Below are 21,931 nucleotides of genomic sequence, written 5' to 3'. Positions count from 1 at the left end.
GTGCCATGCTGGTCTCTGATGGTGATTGTTCCCCTGCTCATGGGAGCCAGTGGGGGCTGAGGGGACACAAGGGGTGACTTCCCACTGGCCCTGGCTTGGCTGTGAGCAGAGGTGCTGCTGCCTGCCCTTCCTATGTGGTCACCCTAAATGATGCCCTGTCTCTGTCTGCCCAGGCGGCCACCTGTGCGGATGCCGCTGCTGCCCCAACCCGTGGCTGGGCTCTGTAGGGTGGGGCTTTAGTGCGTCTCCCTTTGGCTGAGCAGGCTCGGGGTCCAGGCTGGGCTGCTCGGGGCCAGTGGCCGCATCTGAACAGTATGGGGTGTGGAGGACACGTCCTCTATCTGAGGAGTTATTTCGGGGACAGCTTTGACACAGGGCCCTGAGCCTTGTGACCCTCTCTTAACAGCACTGGAGTTTTTTGCCTGGACTTTTTCCCCGAACCAGACTTGATGCATGTGTGTTTGTGACATGTGTGTTCAGCCTTGGTGATGTGGGTCCTGCCCTCAGTCTGGAGCAGACGTGGGAGACTCGCCAGTCTCAGGAAACTGTGGCAGTCCCCAGAGTGGGTCAGTAGTCAACCAGCTGCCACAAGAAGCCTGATGGATCTGTTAAGGCTGGTTGAAAACACACAGCTCCTTCATTAAGTGATGTGCCCAGCAGGGTTCCATGTCCCAGAAAGTCCATAGTTACTCCCTGCGGGGAAATTGCAGGGGCAGCTCTGAGGTGTCTGGTGTGGTTTCTTGAGGTGGCAGTTGCCTCTTACCCCGGATGGAAGGAAAGTGGCGCAGGGCCCGTCTTCCCACCCAACCCAGGACTGTAGGAGGCTGGGATGTGGAGGGTGCCCTGAGGGTGCGAATGCTTCCCTGGCCAGGGTCTCCTGGGGAGAAAGGGTAAAAGCAGCATCTAGTCTAACCAGAGCTACAGGTGGGTGTCAGCCAGGAGCCCCTGGGCTGCTGGCTTTCCCCGGCCCTCTAAGAGGGGGTGTGGGAGCCCTTGGGGGTGAGAGTCCCACTGTGCCATGCTGTGAGCTCGGAAGTTCGGTGGGCATGGGGCCCATGTCAGGCCTGCGGTCGCTGGTCATTTGGTGTGCACACACACACACACACACGTGTACTTGAAAACGAAGACATGCATGTACAGACATGCACGTACACAAGCACACACATGCAGTACAAATGCAGACGTGCGTACACATACAACAGGTCCCTACCACAGCACACACATACATGTGCACTTGCACAAACACATGTGTGCATGTACGCAAACACACACACACATAAACACACATGTATGTGCACACACACAAGCACAGTGCATGCTCATACACGTAAACACACACACATCAATGGGCACACACATTTGTGCACACACACGTGCAACATTTGCCCAGACTCCCTGTCCTTCCCAGTCAGGCAGCATGTGGCACCCACGCTGGCACCCTGGGCATCTGGTTGCTCATGGAACCCCCGTCTAGCTCCACCCTGTTCCCCAGGGCTGACAAAGTCCTCTCTGGGTGGCACCAGGCCCTCCCTCTGCAGTTTGCTCCCTTACCCTGTCCAGCCTCGCCCTTCCCCACAGGCATCCTGGAACCCCCTTCCCAGCACCCAGCTCCCTCCAGTCAGCCCAAAGGACCTGCCCTAGGGCCCCTCCTCCAGGAAGACTTCTTAGACTCGTTTTAGGCCCTTCCCCCACTCTGTGGTGCCATCCAGTGTACCCTGAGGCAGGCCAAGGTGTGTCAGTCCGGTGGCCCAGCTCCCAGGCCTGGCCTGGCACTGTATGAGTGGAGGCTGGTGAAAAAGCAGGGAATCCAGCATCGCTTGCAGTTCTGTCCTGCGAGGAGCTCAGCCTGTCCTTGTGCACTTGTGAGAGCCACTGGGCATCTGGGCAGGGGCCGGGACCTGCCCTAATTTACCAGGATGTCTTAATCATGCAAAGGATGATGCCTCACGAATTTGCATTTTGAAAAGAGTCCCGCGGAGCAGTTAGTCTCCAAACAGAGACGGTTTTCTTCCGGGTTGAAGTTCGCAGTGATGGGTTTGGGAAGGGGTGGGGTGGGTGTTTGTTGCTCACAGTGGCAGTGGGTGCCGGGCAGGGATGGTGCTGGCCGAGGCTGAGCACAGTGAGGATGCTCCCCACCGATGGCCTTGCCAGGCGGTGCCGGCATATGGAGCCAAACCTGGGGACAAGGCCAGGCTCCCCTCTCCCATAGGACCTGGGGACGGGGGAAGGGCAGGGGAGGGCCCGGGGCGGGAGGCAGCTCCACATGGAGAGACGCAGCGGCCTCTGGAAGCTGGAGAAGCACGATGTGGGCTTTCCCCTAGGCCCTCAGGAAGGAAGGCAGCTCTGTGGTCTCAGTCCTTTTGTGCTGCTACAACAGACATTTGCTTCTCACAGTTCTGAGGCTGGGGATCAAAGCACCAGCAGATTCCGTGTCTGCTGAGGCCTCTTTGCGGTTCACAGACGGTGTCTTCTTCTCGTGTCCTCATGAGGCAGCAGGGGTGATCGGGGTCTCATTTATAAGGACACTGACCCCATTGGAGGGCTCCACCCCCCTGACCTCATCACTTCCCAAAGGCCCCACCTCCTGACACCATCCCCTGAGGGTTGGGAGCTCAGCACACTAATTTTGGGGGACCCCAAAACACTGAGTCCTCTGCACCTGCCCATGTCTTGATTTTAGCCCACTGAGCTCCGTGTTGGGCTTCTGACCCCCAGGACTGTAAGAGAATACATTTGTGCTGTTTTAAGCCACCAGGTTGGTGGTCATTTTTTACAGCAGCCACAGGAAACACGTACACTGGGGACTCCACAGAAATGCTCGCAGTTCCATGCTATTGCAAACAATGCCACACAGATCGATGTGGATGAATCTCGCTCCCATGTGAGTGGGAAAACCAAACACGGAGGGAACAGTGGCACTGTGATGCTGCTGGCACGAGGTCGCAGAGCATGTGCCGCTCACTGCGCTGTTTGCAGACACTGCAGGTACAGTCCGGGCCCCCACCTTTCTGTGCAGGGCAGGAGCTGGGAGCCACCCAGAGAGTGGGCATGTGGGGAGGGGCTGCTGTGGGCAGGGCAGGGCAGGTCAAGTGGGAAACTGAGGCAAGTAGGAGTCACCCAGGCATCTCTTGAGCTGGGTGGTGGATTGAGAACCTCTGCATGTTGGGCCAGTGTATGCGAGTGTGAAGGTCGGTGAGCGTGTGAGTGTCATGAATATTTAAAAGTGTGAATGTGTGTGCTGTGAGTGTGTGTGCTGAGTGTGAGCATGTGCTGTATGTGCTGTGAGTGTGAGTGTGTGTGCTGTGTCAGCGTGTGCTGTGTGTTGTGAGCGTGTGCTGTGTGTGCTGAGTGTGAGCATTGCTGTGAGTGTGAGCATGTGCTGTGTGTTTGCTTTGTGCGTTGTGTGAGCATGTGCTGTGAATGCATATGCTGTGAGTGTGCTGTGAGTGTGTGACATGCTATGTGACAGCGTTTGCTGTGTGTGCTGTGTGTGGACATGTGCTGTGTGTGTGCTGTGAATGTGTGTGCTGTGTGTGGGCATGTGCTGTGTGTGTGCTGTGAATGTGTGTGCTGTGTGTGTGCATGTGCTGTGTGTGTGCTGTGAATGTGTGTGCTGTGTGTGTGCTGTGTCTGTGCTGAGTGTGTGAGTGTGTGCTGAGTGTGTGTGCTGTGAGTGTGAGCATGTGCTGTGAGCATCAGCGTGTGCTGTGAGCATGTGCGGGCGTGTTGTGTTTATGAGAGTGTGAAGGTATCCATGTGTGAGTGTGTAAGCGTGTGTGGGTGTGTGCACAGGTGCAGACCGTCTTTCACAGTCCACAGACACCTTCCTCAGTTGTGCTCTGCCTGTTGCCTCTGCTGCTTCCTGAGCATCCGGAAGCCCTCTGTCTGTCAGGGGACGTGGGGGACATTGCCGGGTCCCTGGCTGCGAGACTTGGGGGCTGTAGTGTGGTCAGCCCTCCTGGGGAGTGTGGAGTGTGGGGGAGGTGGAGTGTGGGACAGGGCAGGACTTGAGCAGGATGGCGTCTGAGATTTGGGGTGTCGAGACTGTAGCCGTTGCACGTGCCTCCTGGGCAGGCAGTGGCCGTGGCTGATGCCTGGGTGTTGATGGATGCGTCCCAGGTGAGGTGGGCCTCGGAGCCTGCGTGGGTCACTTCCATCCCAGTGGCCAGCGTTTGGCATTGATAGGTCTTGTGTCCTCTGTCTTTTCCTCCCCTCTGTCCGAGGCTGCCTCTCAGCCCCAGCTGTCCTTAAGTCGTCCTGTGCAACTCCCTCTTCTATGACTTGGGCTGCCTCACAAGCTGCCGGGGCAGAGACAGTGTCTGGGGAGGACCCCTGGGTGAGCAGGAAGGAGGCGGGGGCTGGTGTGTTCTGAGCAAGAAGCTTCTGTCCGGGGGAAGGGGATAGGGGGTGCAAGGAGAGTGCAATTGGTGAAACTGATGGCCACGGGCAGGAAGTGTCTGTCCTGTCACCAGCATGGATGGGCCGGCAGGACCCTGAGGGTCTGCTCCTGCGGAGGGGCCACAGCAGGACTTGGGCTACTGAAGAGGTGGGAGCTGGGACAGCTCCGCCCCTCCCCAGGGCCCCTCTGTCCTCTGAGCCCTCTGGGTGGAGGTTGCTGGGATCCCCCATCCAGGCCAGAGAGGCTCCGAGTGCAGCGGTTGGGGGAGTTGGCTGTGCTCACGTCCGCACCCCCGGCTCTGCACCCTGGTCCCCGGTGAGGGGCCTCCTGTGTGTGCCGTGGGGTGAATGCTTTTCACTAGAGTTAACATTTCCTGCCGTCTGTCATTAGCCTTTTTAGGATAAAATTCTTTCTTGATGAAACAGCTCATTCTCACCCTAGGTCTGTTCATGGGATGAAATTTTAGTGTGTAAAATAGTCTACACCCTGCAAGGCCTTCGCTGCCCCACTGGGTGCTCTGTTGTGGGGTGCTCCTGGTCATGGGGTCCAGGCTGACCCTCCGATGTGCAGCTGTGAGGCCCCGGCCACTTAAAAAGGACAGCAGATATGCGCGTATTCAGAAGCAGCGACCAGCTCCTTTGGGGACTATGTGGACAGTGGCTGGCGCCCAGGCCCTAGGTGCTGAGACCCCACCCGTGTTCCTGCTGGGTGGGCCAGAAGGGATTCTGCAGAAGGGCCGCACCTGTCTTCTGGGTGTCTGGGCGGGACCGGTGGGGGCCCAGCGCCCAGGTGAGCGCCAGTCTGGACACGTTCATTTCCTCAGCAGGTGGCTGGGGCTGGGGAGACACGGGATCCCTTGTGGTCCTTGGCCAGCAGCCTGGAAGGAGGGCACCGGTCGCTATGGTTGCGCTTCATTTTAGGGGAAAGGAGGCTGCGAGAACGTTTGCACGCTGTTGGCAGTTTTGGGAAAGGTGTTTTCTATTTTGCACAAGTGCTAATGCGTGTGACAGTGCAGCTTGAGTTCATGCCCTGTCTGGAAATGAAGCTCCTGCCGTGCCAGGCACAGCCTCGGCAGCCGGTCCCCACCTGCAGGTGCACCGCAGGGGCGGCGTTGGCCTCGTGAGCTCCTTGCAGCCCCCAGCCCCAGCCTGGCTCTCGCTGGTCCTGGGTTGGGGCTTCTCTCCCTCCAGCCTGCGTGGGCCTGGCTGTCAGCTGCCGCCGCCTCCTAGGAGCCCCTCTGTGTTCCTTTGCGGGAGACGATGGCAGGAGCCCAGATGCCACAGACAGGCAGACAGAAGGACAGATGGATGGATGGATGGATGGGCTTTATCCTGCCCGTTGGCCCAGCCTCATCTCTCCACGAGTGTTGGCCTCTGGATGCTCTGACTTTGGGCTGTTTCTAGGGAATTTCCCGCATCCACAGGGACTCACCCCCCACCAGCGCCTACCAGCCGGGCACCACCCTGAGCCCCATGTGCAGCCCAAGACGCAGGCCCTGCTCTGACTGGCCGCCCCTGGGCCAGGGCTACTGTGGGCTCTGCCTGCTCCACTGCCCCTGCTGGGCACATGCACCCTCAGTAGGGGCTGGGGCATTGCTGACACAGACTCTGGGAGCGGCTGAACTCCCCACACCAGGCCCTGCCCCTTCCTCTCCTGCCGTTCCATGCCCATGGTCTGACTTGCACCCTGGCAGGTTCATTGCTGGACAGTGACATCAACCCTGAGCACACAGGAGTCCAAATACAGGGCTCACGTCTGCTGAGAGTCTCCCTGCAGTGCCCTCGCGGGAGGGGCAGCGGTGGTCTGGGAGAGGAGGTACTCGGGGCAGCAGGGAGGGCCCCTTCCTTGTCAGGCTGGGCCTGTCAGACACCCTGCACACCTCAAGTGCCCAGCAGCCACCCTGAACCTGGCTGAGGAGGGACCAGAGGCCACCCTGCCGGGCCATTCTCTTGGCTCCCCCCTGCAGCCCTGCCCCCCCGTCAGCCGAGGCTTGGGACAGCTGGGCCCCTCCGCCTCCTCGGACTCTGGGAGGGGGCGCCTGGACCGGAGAAACCACTTGGGTCCTGTACCTCCCAGTGGGGCAGGTGTGGCTCCTTCCTGCAGCTGCACACTTGCCCTGCCCTGAGCACAGGCACCAGGAGCCGGTGGAGGCCCGAGTCTGGGGGTGCCAAGGCTCTCCAGGGCAGGTATAGTGTGCACCTCTCTCCCCTACTGGGGCTGAGTGTGCAAAGGAGGTGCGTTTGCAGAGGGGCAGGCAGGTTCAGGCTCCTGAGACCCCCACCCTCGTCCAGTGGTGCTATTGCCCTGACCGGCCACCATCTGTGCCTTGTTTGGCAAGCCCGCCTCGGGGTTCGGGGTTCAGGGCTCAGGAGGTCTGTACCCCCTTCCCCTTCCCAGCCCCCCTCCCTGGTCCAGGGCTGTCTGCCCCGCAGCTCAGGGTCCCCGTGCACTCCTGTTGTCTGCACGTCTGACTGTGAGTCCCAGGGGAAGGCTCCTCATCAGATGAGGGGACCACATGGCATTGGGGTCCTCCAGGTCTGAGGTCCTGGGGGTGCTGAGCACCTGGGGCGGTGGAGGCAGTGGGGGGTGGAGCCAGGTCTTGAACAGCAGACCCTGCTGGGTGGCTGGGGTGGAGACCTCCCCCACTATGGGAGATGGGGAGCCAGGAATCCCAGGTCCCGGCTGCCACGGGGCGGCTCCCTGCCTATCCCAGGAGGCCTCCCCGCGGGCCTGGAGGAGCTGAGGACGCCGGCCCGGAGAGACTTTATTGATCCGGCTGTTTGGCTCATCACTAATTTATGAGTTTCCGGTGTTGTCTGAGGATGTCAATATGAGACACCAGAACACAATTCCAGGTTATTTCGGATTGGACAGGAACCAGGATAAACAGTGCTAGTCTGGGAAGTTGCTACGAAATGTGTTCATGGGCCGAAGCTTTCACTATAAGTAAAGGTGGGGGGAGGGGGACAGGTGAGGATGCTGTCCCCAGCGGTACCAGCCTGGGGGGTGTAGGTACCAGGACCCAGGCCTCTGGCCACATTTCTGGGCATGAGAGGCCAGGATTGTTCTGGAACCTAGAGATCCTGAGGCCTCAGCTCCATTTTTTGGCAGGTGCTGCATCCTGACGGTGTCTGCTGTGCAGAAAAGACAGGGGAGGGCCTTGTTGCCCTGATCAGGCCCCTGGCACAAGAGGCCCCAAGCACAGGCTCCCCTGTGGCCTGGCCGGGCAGCGGTGTCTGCTGAGGATGGAGCCCCACCCCAGAAGCTCAGGTGGCAGTGGGTGGGGTGGGCGTGGGGGGTCGAGAAGCTGTCCTGTTTCCTTGGGAGGCCACACCGGCTGCCGGGGCTCCGGGGAGGGTGCAGGCTGAAGGTCCTGCCCTGGCTGGGCGGGGACAGTGGATAATGCGGAGGGGGCCATGGGGGTCTGCGGGCTCCGGGCAGCACACAGAACGCATGGCTTCGCCCGGGTGCTCAGGCGTGGCCGTGTGGCTTCCAGCCCTGCTTTGGACGGAGGCGCCGAGGATCAGCCAGAGCAGCTGCCCGGCTCCTCACTCCCAGCATTTGACCTTCCTGCCCCGGGGTCTCCAGCAAGACACCTGCAGGGGAAACCCGTGGCTCAGAGGCCCTGCAAGGGGTCAGGCAGAAAACTGTCCTTCCTCGTCCACGCCAAGGCCACGCTGCCTCACCGGGCATCTGCAGGGCCCTCGCTCCGCTGTCCTCCCAGTGCCTGCCTCTGGCTCCGGGTCTGCCCGGCCTCCCCCTCAGCCTGTGGGGTCTTTGTTCCCCGGCAGGCCATGGTGAGCAGGCCAAGGCCACAGTGTGTCTAGGAGGTGGCTGGGTGATGTCCGTGTGTGGGTGTCCTGCCCGTGCGCCGGGGGCAGGGTGGCACTCCTGCTGCAGCGAGCAGCTGTGGGGCCCGCTCCCGACCCCTCCGCTGGTGGCCCCAAGGGAGGAGCCCTGAGCCCTGAGCCCCGGGCAGCCCCTGGGAAGGGCCAGAGCTTCCGCCAAGGCCTCAGAGGGTCGGACTGGATGATTGTCTTCATCGCGAGACTTTTTTGGGTGATAGGATACATGATAGAATTTAATTGACTTCTGTATGAATTTCAGCAACTCGCAACATTCGATTTGTTATTACGGCTTTGTAAATAATTCCCACCTGTGGTATGGAGTTCTCGGTTCTTCTGAGGACACTCTGGGGTCCAGGACCTCCCCTAGATCACCAGACGAGGCAGGCTGTGAAGGGAAATGTCCCAGGCTGTGGTTCTGAGCCCGGGACTCGCCTGTGGCCGTGCGCAGCTCAGCTTCTATGTGGCTTCTCTGCAAACTGCGTACAGCACTTTCTTCCTGGGCCTCCGAAAGCATCAGGCCAGGACAGGGGTGTCAGGAGCAGGGCTGCCCCTCCAGGTCTGTGGGGGAAGCCTTGGCTGGGCGCACTCGCTGTGTGGCTGATGACAATAGCGGTGACTCACGGTGCTCTGTAGCGGGCTATTTTTACTCTCCCAGGGCCATCTTCTCTCTTTGCTTTTCTCACTGGGGGCATTTTCTTGTCTGTTTCAGTAAAAGCCCTGGCTTATGAAAGGGCAACGTTTTAACCAGACATCTCACAGCCTTCCTAAGGACGGTTTGTTATTGGAAAAGGCTCCATCCGTGCTGAGGTGGGTCGATGGGAGGCGGGGAAGAAGGTTCTGGCCAGGTGTGCACAAAGGGCAGATTGTCACTTTATTGTTAGGGGAGAAGTGTTTGAATGTCACCTGAGGTCTTTGCTTTAGGTCTGTGGTAGCTGCACAAGAGCCAGCATCGTGACTTCCTCTTGCCTTTAACCGATGTGTGACACCAACTTTGTGCCCTGGGAGGGACATGCCCCCCACATGCAGGCCGATGAGCCAGGGGCTCCTGTTTCACAACACGCCTGTTCACGGCACAGTCACAGCAACTGGCAGAGTCACAGGAAACAGAAAAGATGCCATTAGGCGCGTTCACCACTTTCTAAAAACCAGCTGCTGGTCTTTCCCTCTTCCCTTTTTTTTTTCTTGTTCCTAGCGAAGCTGGAGGTTGGAGGAGATTCTCCCTCAGCACGTTGTGAAACGCACACCAGGGAGGACAAGCCCCCAGAAGCCTGGTCTGGCCTGTGGGGTTTAGTGCTGACACGTGTGAGAAAATCCATCCATGACTGCCAGGCGCGCTCAGTGCTGTGAACCCAGCCGGAGGCCCTTGGAGGTGACGTGTGTGGCTCCCTGGGTGCCGTGGGAGGTGCAGGAGGCTGCACCGGCGAGGAGACCCCCCTCTGCTTGTGGCACTCGGCTGGCCCACAGTGGCCTGTCTTCATGGCAACAGCGGCTCCAATTGCCAGCTCTGCCAGACAGAAACCTCCTTGAAGAATAAATATTTTTAAAACCCTTGATTTAAAAATATTTGTCTGTACTGGGAAGAGTCTGTGCCCTGCCACTTTGGCTGTACAAAAAGGAGGGTCCCAGTGGGCTCTGAGCTCCGAGCTGTGCTGTCTCTGTGTGGACGCGACACAGGCTGCCTTTCCTTCATGCAGTCACGTTCGGGTCCTGGAGGGAGGGGCGTAAACGTGAGAGGGGACTGTTAGGAGCTGAGTTAGCGTCCCCCTTACAAACGTTGTAGTTTAGGAGGCATGTAGCAGACAACGAGCGCGTACTGCGGTGTCACATGATGTAAGTCAGACTGAAGAACGCAGCACAGCGTCCCGGCCCGCCGTCACCCAGGCACCCCGGGCTCACACCCTCACTTCTTTGCCCAAATGTCAGCTTCAGAAACCTCTCCCCAGTGACCCTGTAAAAACGCAGTCCCCCTCCTCACTGTGTCCTTCCCTGGTGCCTGGCATCTGCTGTGTTGAGTGTCTGTTTCCTCCACACCAGCGAGTTTGCTCCGGGAGGGCGTCTCCCTGCATTTTCCCTACATTCTTCCAGGGTCTAGAATGGGCCTGGCCTGTGGTTCATGCAGGGACCTCTGACCTTGGCTTGATTAGTGGGTCCCATGAGTCCTCACCAGATCTTTGGCCAGAGTCCTTGTTCAGACGGTGCCAAGACCCAGCCCTGAATGGCCCAGGAAGAAGTGGGGGTGCCAGAGGAACGCCCTCCAGGTGCAGGCAGCTGCTGGTGTCTCGTACAGGGAGGGTGGTCCTGGGGGGCTGCAGGACTGACCAGGAGGGGTGGAGGGTCAGTGGGCAAGAGGGCGGAGGCCCCCAGGACACCCGGAGGGATTGACCTATGTCCTGTGGGTTTGTGTGCGTGGCATCAGCTTCCCCTCCAGGGCTCGGGTCTGGACACCCCTTTTCTCCAGCTTCACACCCACCCCTACACAAGCTGTTGGAGCCTGAGCCCATGGGGGCTTTGTATGGGGTCCTATCACACTGCCCTCCGTCTGTGCTTTTGTGTGGGGAGTGGCCGAGGCTGCCCTGACCTGGGCTTGTGTGCAGGCCAGGGCTCCTCTGCCTCTGAGGAGCAAGGGAGGGGCCCACGGCCTCCAGACAGCAGCAGCCGGGCCTGGTGGGGACGGCACAGGTGGAGGGTCCTGGGCCCAGCCCTGGGTCTTCTCTGCACTATGGTGCAGGCTGCCTCAGACCCCGGGGCCAGCTCGGCACTGTCCCACTCCCAGGACGCTGCCCCTGCAGGACTGAGCCCCTGCCACGGCCCCGTGAGTGTGGACCTTGTGTGCACACCCCGGCTGCTAGTCAGCAGCAGCGTAGACCGTTGAGGACGTGAACGAGTGGGCTGGGTCAGAGAGCCCGGCTGGTGTCCACCAGCTTCCTTGGCCTCTGCCTGCAGCAGACTCCACCCCGTGCAGTGTTGCCCAGGCCTGGAGAGGAGCAGCTGTCCTGCATCCGGCCTCACGTGGGGCAAGGGTGTTGAGGCTCCAGGAGGCTGTGGCGTGCTGGGGTCTGGCCGCTGGATGGCGTCCGAGCATCCCCACTGTACCCCCCCCCCCCCAGTTCTGTCCCTGGTATGGAGGGCTGGCTTTCCATTAGCATCTGGCAGAGCCGGGCAGTTATGCCAGCAGCGGAGGTGGTCCCAGCCCACGGGACGGCTGCGGTGTGTAGGTTTTCTGGGGAAGGGGCTGCAATGTAGTGTAGGATGGAGGGGACAAAGCTTGTGAACATGCTGGGTACAGCGGGGAGCTCAGCCAGTGGGACAGAGGCCTCAGGGCCCTAGGGGCCCCTGGGGTTGGTGGCAGCCCGGCCTGGAGTTGCATTCTCAGGGGTTCCCAGACCTGGTCACTCCTCCAGAGCCTGGCGGCCTCCTCCCCCCTCCCCCCTTACCCCCTGAGCAGCCGCCTCAGTACACCCGGTCTCGTCTCCGTCCCTGCACTGGCCAGACCCTCCTGCTTCAGATCTGCTGTCCCCTCCCCGGCACATGCCTTCTAAGGTGCTTAAATCAAAGCCCCTCCCCGACCCCTGCAGAGTCAAGTTCAAACTCCTTTCCACGAGCTGGAGATCTGACCACAGATCACTCCAGCCTCATTCCCTAACACCCCCAGGTCCTCTGCGACAGCCCCGCACCCCTGCTCACCATGAACTGCTCCCACTCCGTCCACACCCTGTGGGCGTGGGGTGGGGTTGGGTCCCTCCTGGCCTTTGCTCATGCTGGTCCCTCTGCCTGGGGCACTTCCCCTGGCTGATGCCCACTTGTCCTGGAGGGCCCAGCGCAGGCACCCTCTCCCAGGACGCCTGTCCTGCACCTTCTGCCTGGCTCAACCTCTGCTCCAGGCACCACAGCCTCTGTGGGTCCCTATCTGCACCCAGCCATCTCAGTGGTGGGAAAAGAACAGCAGCATCACGGGGCAGACACTGGGGGTGACACGGAGCTCAGGGGGCTGAGGGTGGGAGTGTCCTCTCCACTGCTCCCTGGTGGTCCCTGCTGTGCTGGGGGACAAATGACAGCCCTCTGCTCTAAGCAGTCAGTGTGTGGAGGAGGGGACAGGATGGTTCTGTCGTTTCCACCTAAACTTCAAAATGCCTGTGCCCTTCCCCAGGGTGTTCCACCACCAGGGAGTTCTGGGCACTCGCCAACACCAGGGTTCAGATGGACAAGAACAGGCAAGGTGTCCATCCTCAAGGACGGGGGACAGAGTCACACCCAGTGGTCTTTCAGCTTAAGGCGGTGGGCTTAGGAAAGCACTGACCTGAGGGCACATGCCTGGGGGGCACAGGCTTGGGGTGCATAGGGTTGGGGGTGTACAAGCCTGGGGTGCAGACCTAGGGATACAAACCGGGAAGGCACAGGCTTGGGAGGTGTAGACTTGGGGAGCACAGACCTGGGGGTGCAGACTTGGGGTGCACAGGCCTGGGAGCACAGGCAGGGCCAGCTGCTGGCCTGGGAGTTAGCTGGAGGGGCCCATCCCTGGAGGCCACTGAGTATGGGGCATCCATGGTGGAGACGGGCCCTGCCTGGGAGTGGGAAGCCGAAGAGGAGGGAGGAAAGAAACCTGTGTTGGCATTGAGGGTTCCCATCCTATGGGTTCAAAACGTGTGGGGGAGGTCTGGGAAACATGGCAGAATGTCTCACTCTGCGCGGGTCCCTGCTTGCCGCTCTAGGGGACAGCTGGTGCATACCCTGGTGGGGCAGTGGGGCGGCTATGGTTCTCAGGAGGGTTGTGACAGTCAGTAAGCTGTCCTCCAGGAGGGGAGTGGCTCATAGTTGTGGTCCCACTGACAAAGTCAATAGAAACCGTGACTTTGTGGCCTCACACAGGCCTAGGACACCCGTCCTGTAGGTGCAGGTGCTCCGCGCCACACGTGGTCATTGACACAGCCACAGCCCTGTGCCTCACCCTCCCCTGCTTGTCCAGGGAACTCCAGGAGGGCAAATGCCCCCCTTTGCTCTGGAGACTCAACAAGGTGGAGGGTGGCCTGCTCTCGAGGCTCTGGCCAGGACCAGGATGGCCGCTAGTGCATGCGCGGCATCCCCTGAGACCCCTGGGGCCTGCCTACTTGCAGGTCTCCATGGGTTGGGGCAGCTTTCAATGGGGGGTTGCTGGGGGTGTGGGATGAAGCCGAGCTAGTGGAGCTGCTTGAGGGTGGGGGCTTGTGCCAGGCGTGGGGCTTTTGCTTTACCTCACCACCGTCCCTCTGCTTTATTCTGCAGTGAACTTTGACCACTTCCAGATCCTGCGGGCCATTGGGAAGGGCAGCTTCGGCAAGGTAAGGTGGAGCCTCTGCGGGATGCCAGAGGCCGTGGCGGGACTGCGGTGCTGAAAGGGCGCCCCCCCACAGCCCACCTGCTTGCTTTCTTTTCTGGGGAAGCCGGCCCCCCTGGGTGGTGGGCTCCAGGTGTGTCGGGGAGGGTGTGGACGCTCCTCCCGCCGAGCAGGCCGCAGTGATGGGGCGTCAGGAGGGGCTGCCGGCGAAGCTCACGAACGCCTTTTAGTCCAGATCTGGGGGGTCTTGCAGTGCAGCAGGGAGCTGAGGGTGATGACGGCCCAGCCGCTGCAGGGACAGCCCTGACATCCACCCACTCTGACTACTGAGGCCACTGTGATGGTCCATTTGTGTTGCAAACAAAATACCCGAGACTGGGTGATTTATAAAGACAAGCGACAGTTATTGCTTATAGCTTCTGAGACTGGGAAGTACAAAGTCCATCTGGTAGTGGTGACAGTGACCCAGGGGTCTCACATTGCAAGATGGTGGAAGCAGAGAGAGCAGAGAGAGAGAAAGACAGACGCTCCTCTCCTTTTAAAGCCCTCAGAAACACGTCCCTGACCACCTTTTTAATCCATTCACTACTGCACAGTCCTGCAATCTAATCACCTCATCAAGGCTCCACCTTTCAATTACCATAATAGGATTTCCCACCCTCTTAACAGTTACAGTGGGGGTAGGTTTCTAAAACATGAAACTTGGGGCATACAATTCAAGCTTCAGGGAGTTTTGGGGGGACATAATGCAATCTACAACACCCACCTTTTGGCCCCACGCTGAGGCCCATATCCAAGAGCCACTGGGACCCTTCAAGGCTGTTGGTGACCAGAGTAGCAGCAGTGTGCTCATACCTGTTCCTTGAGGGCATGTGGGGGACACCACCATGCACGCAAGTGGCCACGTCCCTGTCCTCATCCTGGTCTCGGGTGGCCCTGCCTCTCCTGTCCTCCAGATGGGCCTGCTTGGGCCCCAATCCTGTACTTTCCTTCAGTTTTCTCTTGGCCAGATCTAACCTCCTGATTACCGACTGTGATGTCTGGAGATTGGGGGTAATTATAACTCATAGAGGCTTAACGAGTGCTCTGAAAAGATTGGAACTAGCCCTGGCTTCTGTGCTGCAGCTCTGCTGGGCATGAATCACTTCTGCATGGACAGCTTCTTTGCAGCGTCCAGGGTGCTGCAGACAGGCTCGGCCCCTCCCTCAACTGCCTGCACAGCTGTCTGGACACTGCGTCTGTCGAAGCTCCATCAGCTCTTTCCAAAGGGTATGCTCTGCAACCCGAGTGCAGTACGTGGTGTGTTTGGGTGCTGTAAGTTGCCTCCACTTCATTGTGTCACAGACTGTGGCCCTGGGTCGTGGGGCCCAGGATCATTGTAAGCCAGAGCCAGTGAATTCACTGAAAATGCTGTTAAGCACCAAGGAGGATCTGCATCTCTGGGTGTCAGGAGGTACGGCTGGGCCTGTGCTGCCCTGTAGCCTGGTGGACCATGAAGATGGTTGGCCTGGGGCATGAGGGCCTGAAGTTGGTGTAGTTTGTCAGAGACGCTGAAGGCCATGGGGATGGCCTCTGCCCCCCTGTTCTCCCAGCCGAGTGTAAGCTCTGGTCCCCAGGGCCACAGAGGGTGCAGGCAAGCACCAGGGCAGACACGATGGGGTTGGGATCTGCCCCCCACTGGCAGCAGAAGACAGCAGCTGTGTGCCGGGTTCAGGAGGGGAGGCTCAGACAGGGAGACCCCGGGGACACCACGCATCCAGGAATCAGCCCCGAGGAGGGATGCTGGGAAGCCTGGGCTGGTGCCAGCACGTCTAGAGAGGACCAGGCTGGGGACATCTGAGAGGCAAAGACCCGCCTGGGTGGGCGAGGCTGGTGGGTGCAGATGCGGTTTCCTGGGGCCCTGCCTCCCCTCCGCACACCCCTCCCCACCCTCTCCAACTCTGCCAGCCCCGACCCCACCAGTGTCTGCAGAGCCCCAGGATTCTGCCTCCTCTGAAAAGCCTGCCGGCCTGGAAGCAGGAGCTGCAGAGTGAGGTGCAGAGGAGCTGCTGGCCTTCTTTCAGAGGCGCGTTAGCCCACAATTGGAGGGTCCTTCCTGCTCCCTAATTAGGGCACCTAATGAAGCCTCCAGGGGCCTCCGGGCTCAGTTGCTGGGGGTGACTGGGAATGTGGGGAGGGGAGGCCTGTCGCAGACCCAGCTCTGCCCCTCCCCGCCCCCACCCCACTCTGCTTTCAGCCCCAGCGGGAAGGAATGAGGATCAGCATGTGTGGCTGGGCCTGTGTGTGTCGGTCCCTAGATGGCCATGGCTCCACTGCTGCAGCAGCCACTGTTCCTGTTTCCCTGTTGGGGGGGCGCACCCCAGCACCACCACCAGAGAGCCTGGTGTTGCGAAGACGGTGGAGCGGGTGTGGACGCCTAGCCACCCAAGCCCGGCCGTGTTCAGGAACGGTGGCAGCGTCTGTTTCCAGCCCAATGGCACGTAGCTACAGCTGCCCCACCCTTTGGGGCCAGGGCTCTGGCAGATGGATTTCCAAACTTGTATCTGGTCCTTGGCTCTTGTTTTTGTTTTCAATTTTTGGAAGACTGTGATAAATTGCCCAGAACAGAATTGACCCTCTTAGCCATTTTCAGTGCACAGTTCTGTGGCATTAAGCCCATTCACACTGTCGTGCAGCAGATCTCTAGGACGTTTTCTAGATCTCAGAACTGGAACTCTGTCCCCATTAAACACGAACTCTTCCTCCCCGCCCCCGCCAGCCCTGGCAAGCACCACTGCACTTCTGTCTCTATGAATTTGTCTGCTCTCGGTCCCTCATCATCTTAATCTGTTCAGGCTGCTGCATCAAAAACACTGCAGACGGGGTGGCTTCATCCACAAACATTTATTTCTCTCAGTTCTGGAGGCAGAGGAACAAGATCAAGCCAGATTCGGTGCCTGGTCCTTACACGGTGGAAAGAGGCAGGAGAGCTCGCGGTCCCTTATAAAGACATGAATCCCATTCACAAGGGTCCCACCTCATGACTCATCACCTCCCACCCCTAATTCCATCACCTCGGGGGTGAGGATTTCAACGTATGAACTGGGGTGACACAGTCAGCCATTGCACTTAAGTGGAACCGCAAAGCATTTGCTTCATGTGACCGCACAGTGTCCCCAAGGTTCACCATGTTACAGTGTGTGTTAGAGTTCCCCTCCTTCTTAAGGCCGAATGATATTCCATGGTTTGTGTACACGGCATTGTGCTTATCCATTTGTTCTTTGATGGACACTTGGGTTGATCCACATTTTTGTGATTGTGAATGATGCTGCTGTGAACGTGAGTGTGCAGACATCTCTAAGAGCCCCTGTTTTAAATTCTTCCATCTGGAAGTGGGTGTTGGGAAAATAGAATGGTTTGGTCAGGACCCTTGCCTCGGTTGGGTGTGGTTCAGCACATCCATTGTAAGCAAATTGTGTGTGTGTGTGTGTGTGTGTGTGTGTGTGTGTGTGGAGTTAGTGTGCATGCGCACCGATGTATCTTTTTAGTTTTGTTGCTATTCTTGTGTTGTGAAGAGAATCTTGGGTGAGGCAGGCTGGCAGGCGTTTGCCTTGGGCATCCGCCACACATGGCCGTGCTTTCCAACCTGAGGCTTCCAACAACCTTTTGGCCAGTTACCTAGCTCATAGACCTGTGTGGAAGGGGTCTGGAGACCCAGCCTGGCATGTGTGGGGTCTGGTGACCCAGCCTGGTGTGTTTAGGGTTTGTGACCCAGTCTGTGAATGGGCTTGAGGGGGTCTGTGAGCTCCAGACCCAGCCCTAGCTCGGCAATTGGCCCAGTCAGTACAGGATTACCAGCAGGTAAAAGAGCCCGACAACCAGCGTGGTCGTACAGCTAGAGAATTGGTGTCACGAACAGGATTAAGAGCACTACAATTGGTGATGTCGACAGGATCCTGACATTAGCCAGAGCTCCACAGTGGGATTGCTGGGTCGTATGGTAATTCTGTGTTCGACTTTCTGAGGAACCTGCAGCCTGTTCCCACTGCGGCTGCACCATTTCGCACTCCCACCGGCAGGGCTCCGGCTCCGTTTCTCTCCATGTCCTCACAGGGAAGCGTCATGTCTCTCTTGGTTCTGGTTTTGATAGTAGCTGTTCCACTGGGGTCGAGGTGGTGTCTCATTGTGGTTTTGATTTGCATTTCCCTGATGGTCACGAAGACTGGTTTTTAAATCCTGTTGGTGAGAGTCTCATCTCTCAGGAGGAGCTGTTTGAGTGCAGGGCTCTGAGTCAGGTTGCGACGTGTCAGCTGAGAGGGGCTGGGCCCTGCAGGTCTCCTGCCCAGTGGCCACCTGCTCAGGGCAGCAGGCTCTGGTGGTGCCCCTGACTCAGGCTTTGGGACTTCTCGCCTGGGCTCCTCACCCGAGCCGAGCCAAAGCTCTGAGGAGAATCTGGTGGAACTCTAGAAGCCTCCGTTCAAGGGATGGCATAGGCTGGACGGAACGGCTCTTCTGCCAGGCATCTGCCCTTCCCGGAGATGACAGGCTGGCCTCGAGAAACTTGGGATGTGGGCAGACCCACTGATCACCTGGAACTGGGAGGAATCCTGTGCTGGGAGAGGAGCTGCATCCAGACCCCAGCCAAGAGCTCACGGCCCGTACACCTGGTTTCAGGAGCTGGAGGCCTTTGCAGGAGCAAACACATGGCATGGGCTGCCCCTCCCACCCCCAGCTTTGTTCTCCCTTGTTCTGTCCAACTGATGTCCAGCGAGTGATGTGGCCATAATTAATTCCATGACAGATTGTCTAGGTGGGGATAATCAGGACTTGGAGAAAATCAATCCATTTTCCTCTTGGCGTGGACCTTCATGCAGGCCTCCAACCCTCCCCTTCCCCTCCTCTGTCCCTCCACCACCCCTTCCCTCTTGCTGCTCAGTGTGATTAAAAACTTGGAGGACTGGCTTCCAGCCAGGGGTTAGGAAAGGCCACGGCATTTGAGAAGCTAGCTGTCCTCCCCCAGCACTGCCTAATTGTGTTTGTTCTGAATTCAGGAAATTGAATTCCAGCCCAGGCTACGGTTATCCCAGGGGCTGTTATCACAGGACCACTGATGGGGTGGGGACAGCCTCCTTCCATGTCACTGTGCGAGCTGGTTGGCAGTGAGCTTGGACACAGCTACCCCTGATGGATGCCCAGTGTGGGGTCTCTGACGCCAGGGCCCCTCTGGGACCGGGCCTGGTTGGGGGCACTGGCACCTGTGCGGGAGGGGCTGTGGCCCCCAGCTGGGCATGCAGCCCAGGCCCGCGCTTAGCTCTCACCTGTGCCCCGCTGCCTGTGAGCTCCGTTCTGGACACACTGCTCCTCCGAAGAGGATCTGACACTCTGGGGCTCCTGGCAGGACAGGGGGAAGGGCAGTGTTTTCTTGCTCTTCCAGTCACGGTCTCCTGCCCTCTGCCCTCCCTTGAACCAAACAAACACACCATTGAAGAAACGCTGCCATGGCCACTGTGGGGAGGACAGGCGCTGCCCCTTCCCTCCTGGACTCCAGAGCTGGGTCTGTGAAGAAAACTGGTGCCAGGAGAAAAGGCACACAGGTCTGTTAGCTTTAATATCACGCGTGTGGCGGCGTTACAAGAAAGACAAGTGAATTCCCGAGACGTGGTGGGGCTGGAGCGCTGACCTGCCCTCCTAACAGAGGGGGAGCGCGGTTGGCTGCCTGGGGAGAGCTGGTGGCCTTGGAGAAAGTCACAGGAGCTGTGACTTCTGGAGCTGCAGAAGAACTGAAGGCAGGTAGGACCCTCGGGCAGTGTCTGGGGCTGGTGTCAGCCCCGCCTGAGTCCATTGTCCCGGTTGATGAAGCTGCAGGGAGGGGACTGACAGTGTTGCGGTCCTTTCAGAGGGTCTGTTTTCAGGCAGATATGGGGATTTCAGGGAAGGCCTCTCCCCGCACTGGCTGTCTTCACATGCCTTCAGCTCAAAGTACGCAGCACAGCCAAGTGTCAGATTTTGGGTGGCTTGTCCCGAGCTCCCTCCCGCCCGCGCCCCCCATGCCGCCCCTTTCCACCAGGCCGGCCCTCCACCTCCCCGCGCTCCCCTCCGGGGCCCCTCTGTGCCTACGTCCCTCCTCGGGCCCCTGTCCTCAGCTCTCCCGCCTCAGGGAGGCCGACGCCTGGGTGCTTGGAGTCCGCGCCCAGCCGGGGCTTGGTTTTACGATGAGGATTGCCCCTCGCACAATCAGAACATGAAAATACTCTATTTTGGAAAATAGCCTGCTCCATCTGGCATTTACCATTTTTCGCTCGGCAAGCGTGTGCTCCTGAGCCAGTCGGGGACGCCCCGTCTGCCTCTTCAGGGAGTGGCCACCATCGTGGCACCTGCTGGCTTCAGGGACGCTGCTTTGCTCCTGGCCACGCTGTTCGCATGAGGGCACCTCAGGCATGTTTTGTGTCGCCAGCTCTCCCACCTCGCCTGTGCCCTTTGTTCCAAAAACGTTGCCGCTCCCACCTCTTTATCTTCCCAATTGAACTTTAGAACGAATCTTGTCAAGATCAAAAATAAACCCACTGAGATTTGGACAGGAATTCCATTTTAAGATTAATTGGGAGGAAAGGTGATGTCTTACCTATCCAGCGCTCTCGCACCTTTGAACGCGATAGTCTTAGGTTGTGCCATGTTAGTTCTTTGCGTCGTGTTGTACGTATGATACGTTGTTCTTATTGCTGTCATATGTCACGTTGTTATATACATATTTTTTGTTATTGTGAATAGAGATGTTATTGTCTGACTTGTTTCCCAGTTTTGGAAAACCACTGACCCTGTGCCTCCGCGTGCCCACCCTGCCTCCACTTCCCCTTGGCTGCTGGGGGGGGCTCTTCCCCAGGACCCCGTGCTGTTCCTGAGGCAGGAGGACCTGCCTGGCATGGGGTGTGGCCCTGGCACATGGTCTGGGGTGGCAGGTGTGGGCTGAGGGTCGGGTCTGGCTTTGCCAACCTGTGGGTGGTTCCTGCTGGGACTAGGAGACCCACTGTTGGCCTAACCAGGGTGTTTTGGGCTTTTAGAGGAGAGACATATTCTAAGTGCTAAATGTGTCCCGAGCTGGAAGATTAAGTGTTCCCATCAGTGTCGTCTCTAGGGGCAGAGGCTGGGTGTCCACTCGTACCGGGGGTCCTGCTGATCCTCTGAGAAGTGGGCACCTGGCTGGAACACCACGGGGAGCCTGAGAAGTGAATGCGGAGAGGTCTGATGGGCACAGGCCTCAGGGGGCAAAGGCGAGTCCCATGGGGGTGGGGTGTCCCCTTGGGAACTTCAGTGACGTGGCTGGCTTTTGGGCGCTGGGCACAGTTTAGTGTTTGAGTAGGAATGTCCAGGCTCTGTCCTGCACCTGCGGCCCTCCTGGCCCCGTGGCTTGGTCCTGACTCTTGGGTGGATTTGTCCCGTGCCCTTCTCTCTCACGCCCCTTTGTTGGCTGGGCTTCCACTTCCCGTGCACCCCAGACCCAGGGTGGGAAGTGGCCTGGCTCCCTCTGCTCCCACACCAGCCCTGGCCTGGCAGGAGGGGATGGGGCTCTGCTCCCGCTGTGGGGCTGGGGACCCTGTGCCATGCAGCGGAGCTCCCGCAGAAGGGCTGGCTGGGCGCTTATTTGGGGAGGGAAGGGACGCACAGACCAGCCCCTGGGATGCAGGGGCCAGGCTCAGGTGCACGGCTTCTGCATTTCCCAGTTTGTGGGGAGAGAACTGAGATAATCTGGGTAAAAAGCACCTTCAGCACAGACCCAAGCTACCCTGAGCCATCTCCTGACCCTGCCGTGACCCCAGATCCTTGGGTGGAGGAGAGTGTTTGTGAAGACGTGTGGTCCTGGGGGCTTTGGTGGGGTGGCATCCAGGCCAGGGCTCGTGCGCCCAGCCTCCCCCTCCCTGTTGACGTGGACTGCAACCCCCCGCCCCCCCGAAGCCGCCTGAGTGAGAAGACAGTGCCTGGTGGTTGCCATGGCAACTCCTTAGAGGCCGGTCCACGCTCACCCCACCAAGAGTGTTGCTGTGACACCCCCATGAGCTGGTGGCTGGCTGAGTCAATGTGAGAAGGCGCCGGTTCCTGGAGGTTCCATGTGCCCGTGATGGTCAGAGGCTGTAAAGGGACAGTGGCTTTGGCCACGAAGAGCTCTGAGGTGTCTGGGGTTGGAATGTGACCTGGTTGTCAGCTCAGGGTCATGGGTCTCAGGCTGCCACTGCGGCTGCTGGAGCCAGCTCTGCCTGCAGCCCACACTCAGCCGGGCAGGTGGCCCTGCGGGACCTCGTGCCTTCCAGGGCACCAGGTGGGCAGCTCTGTTTGGAGGCACCTGGGTCAATTCAGTGTGGCAGGTGGCTGTTCGTTCTCCATGTGTGTAGCCGGTGGACA

General features: G+C 59.2%; 1 protein-coding gene across 1 annotated transcript in view; it reads left to right on the top strand.

Moving 5' to 3' along the window:
* STK32C (serine/threonine kinase 32C) overlaps positions 1-21,931 on the top strand; it is a 90,543-nt gene that overhangs the window by 31,069 nt on the left and 37,543 nt on the right. The window contains exon 2 of the mRNA XM_063103064.1: positions 13,507-13,562. Coding sequence (XP_062959134.1) covers positions 13,507-13,562 — 56 coding nt within the window. The remainder of the gene's footprint in view (positions 1-13,506; positions 13,563-21,931) is intronic.

The sequence above is a fragment of the Cynocephalus volans genome, chromosome 7 (assembly GCF_027409185.1).
Source record: "Cynocephalus volans isolate mCynVol1 chromosome 7, mCynVol1.pri, whole genome shotgun sequence".
Taxonomy (NCBI): Eukaryota; Metazoa; Chordata; class Mammalia; order Dermoptera; family Cynocephalidae; genus Cynocephalus; species Cynocephalus volans.
Note: the sequence above shows the minus strand (reverse complement) of the source record. Positions and strands in the feature narration are given on the sequence as shown.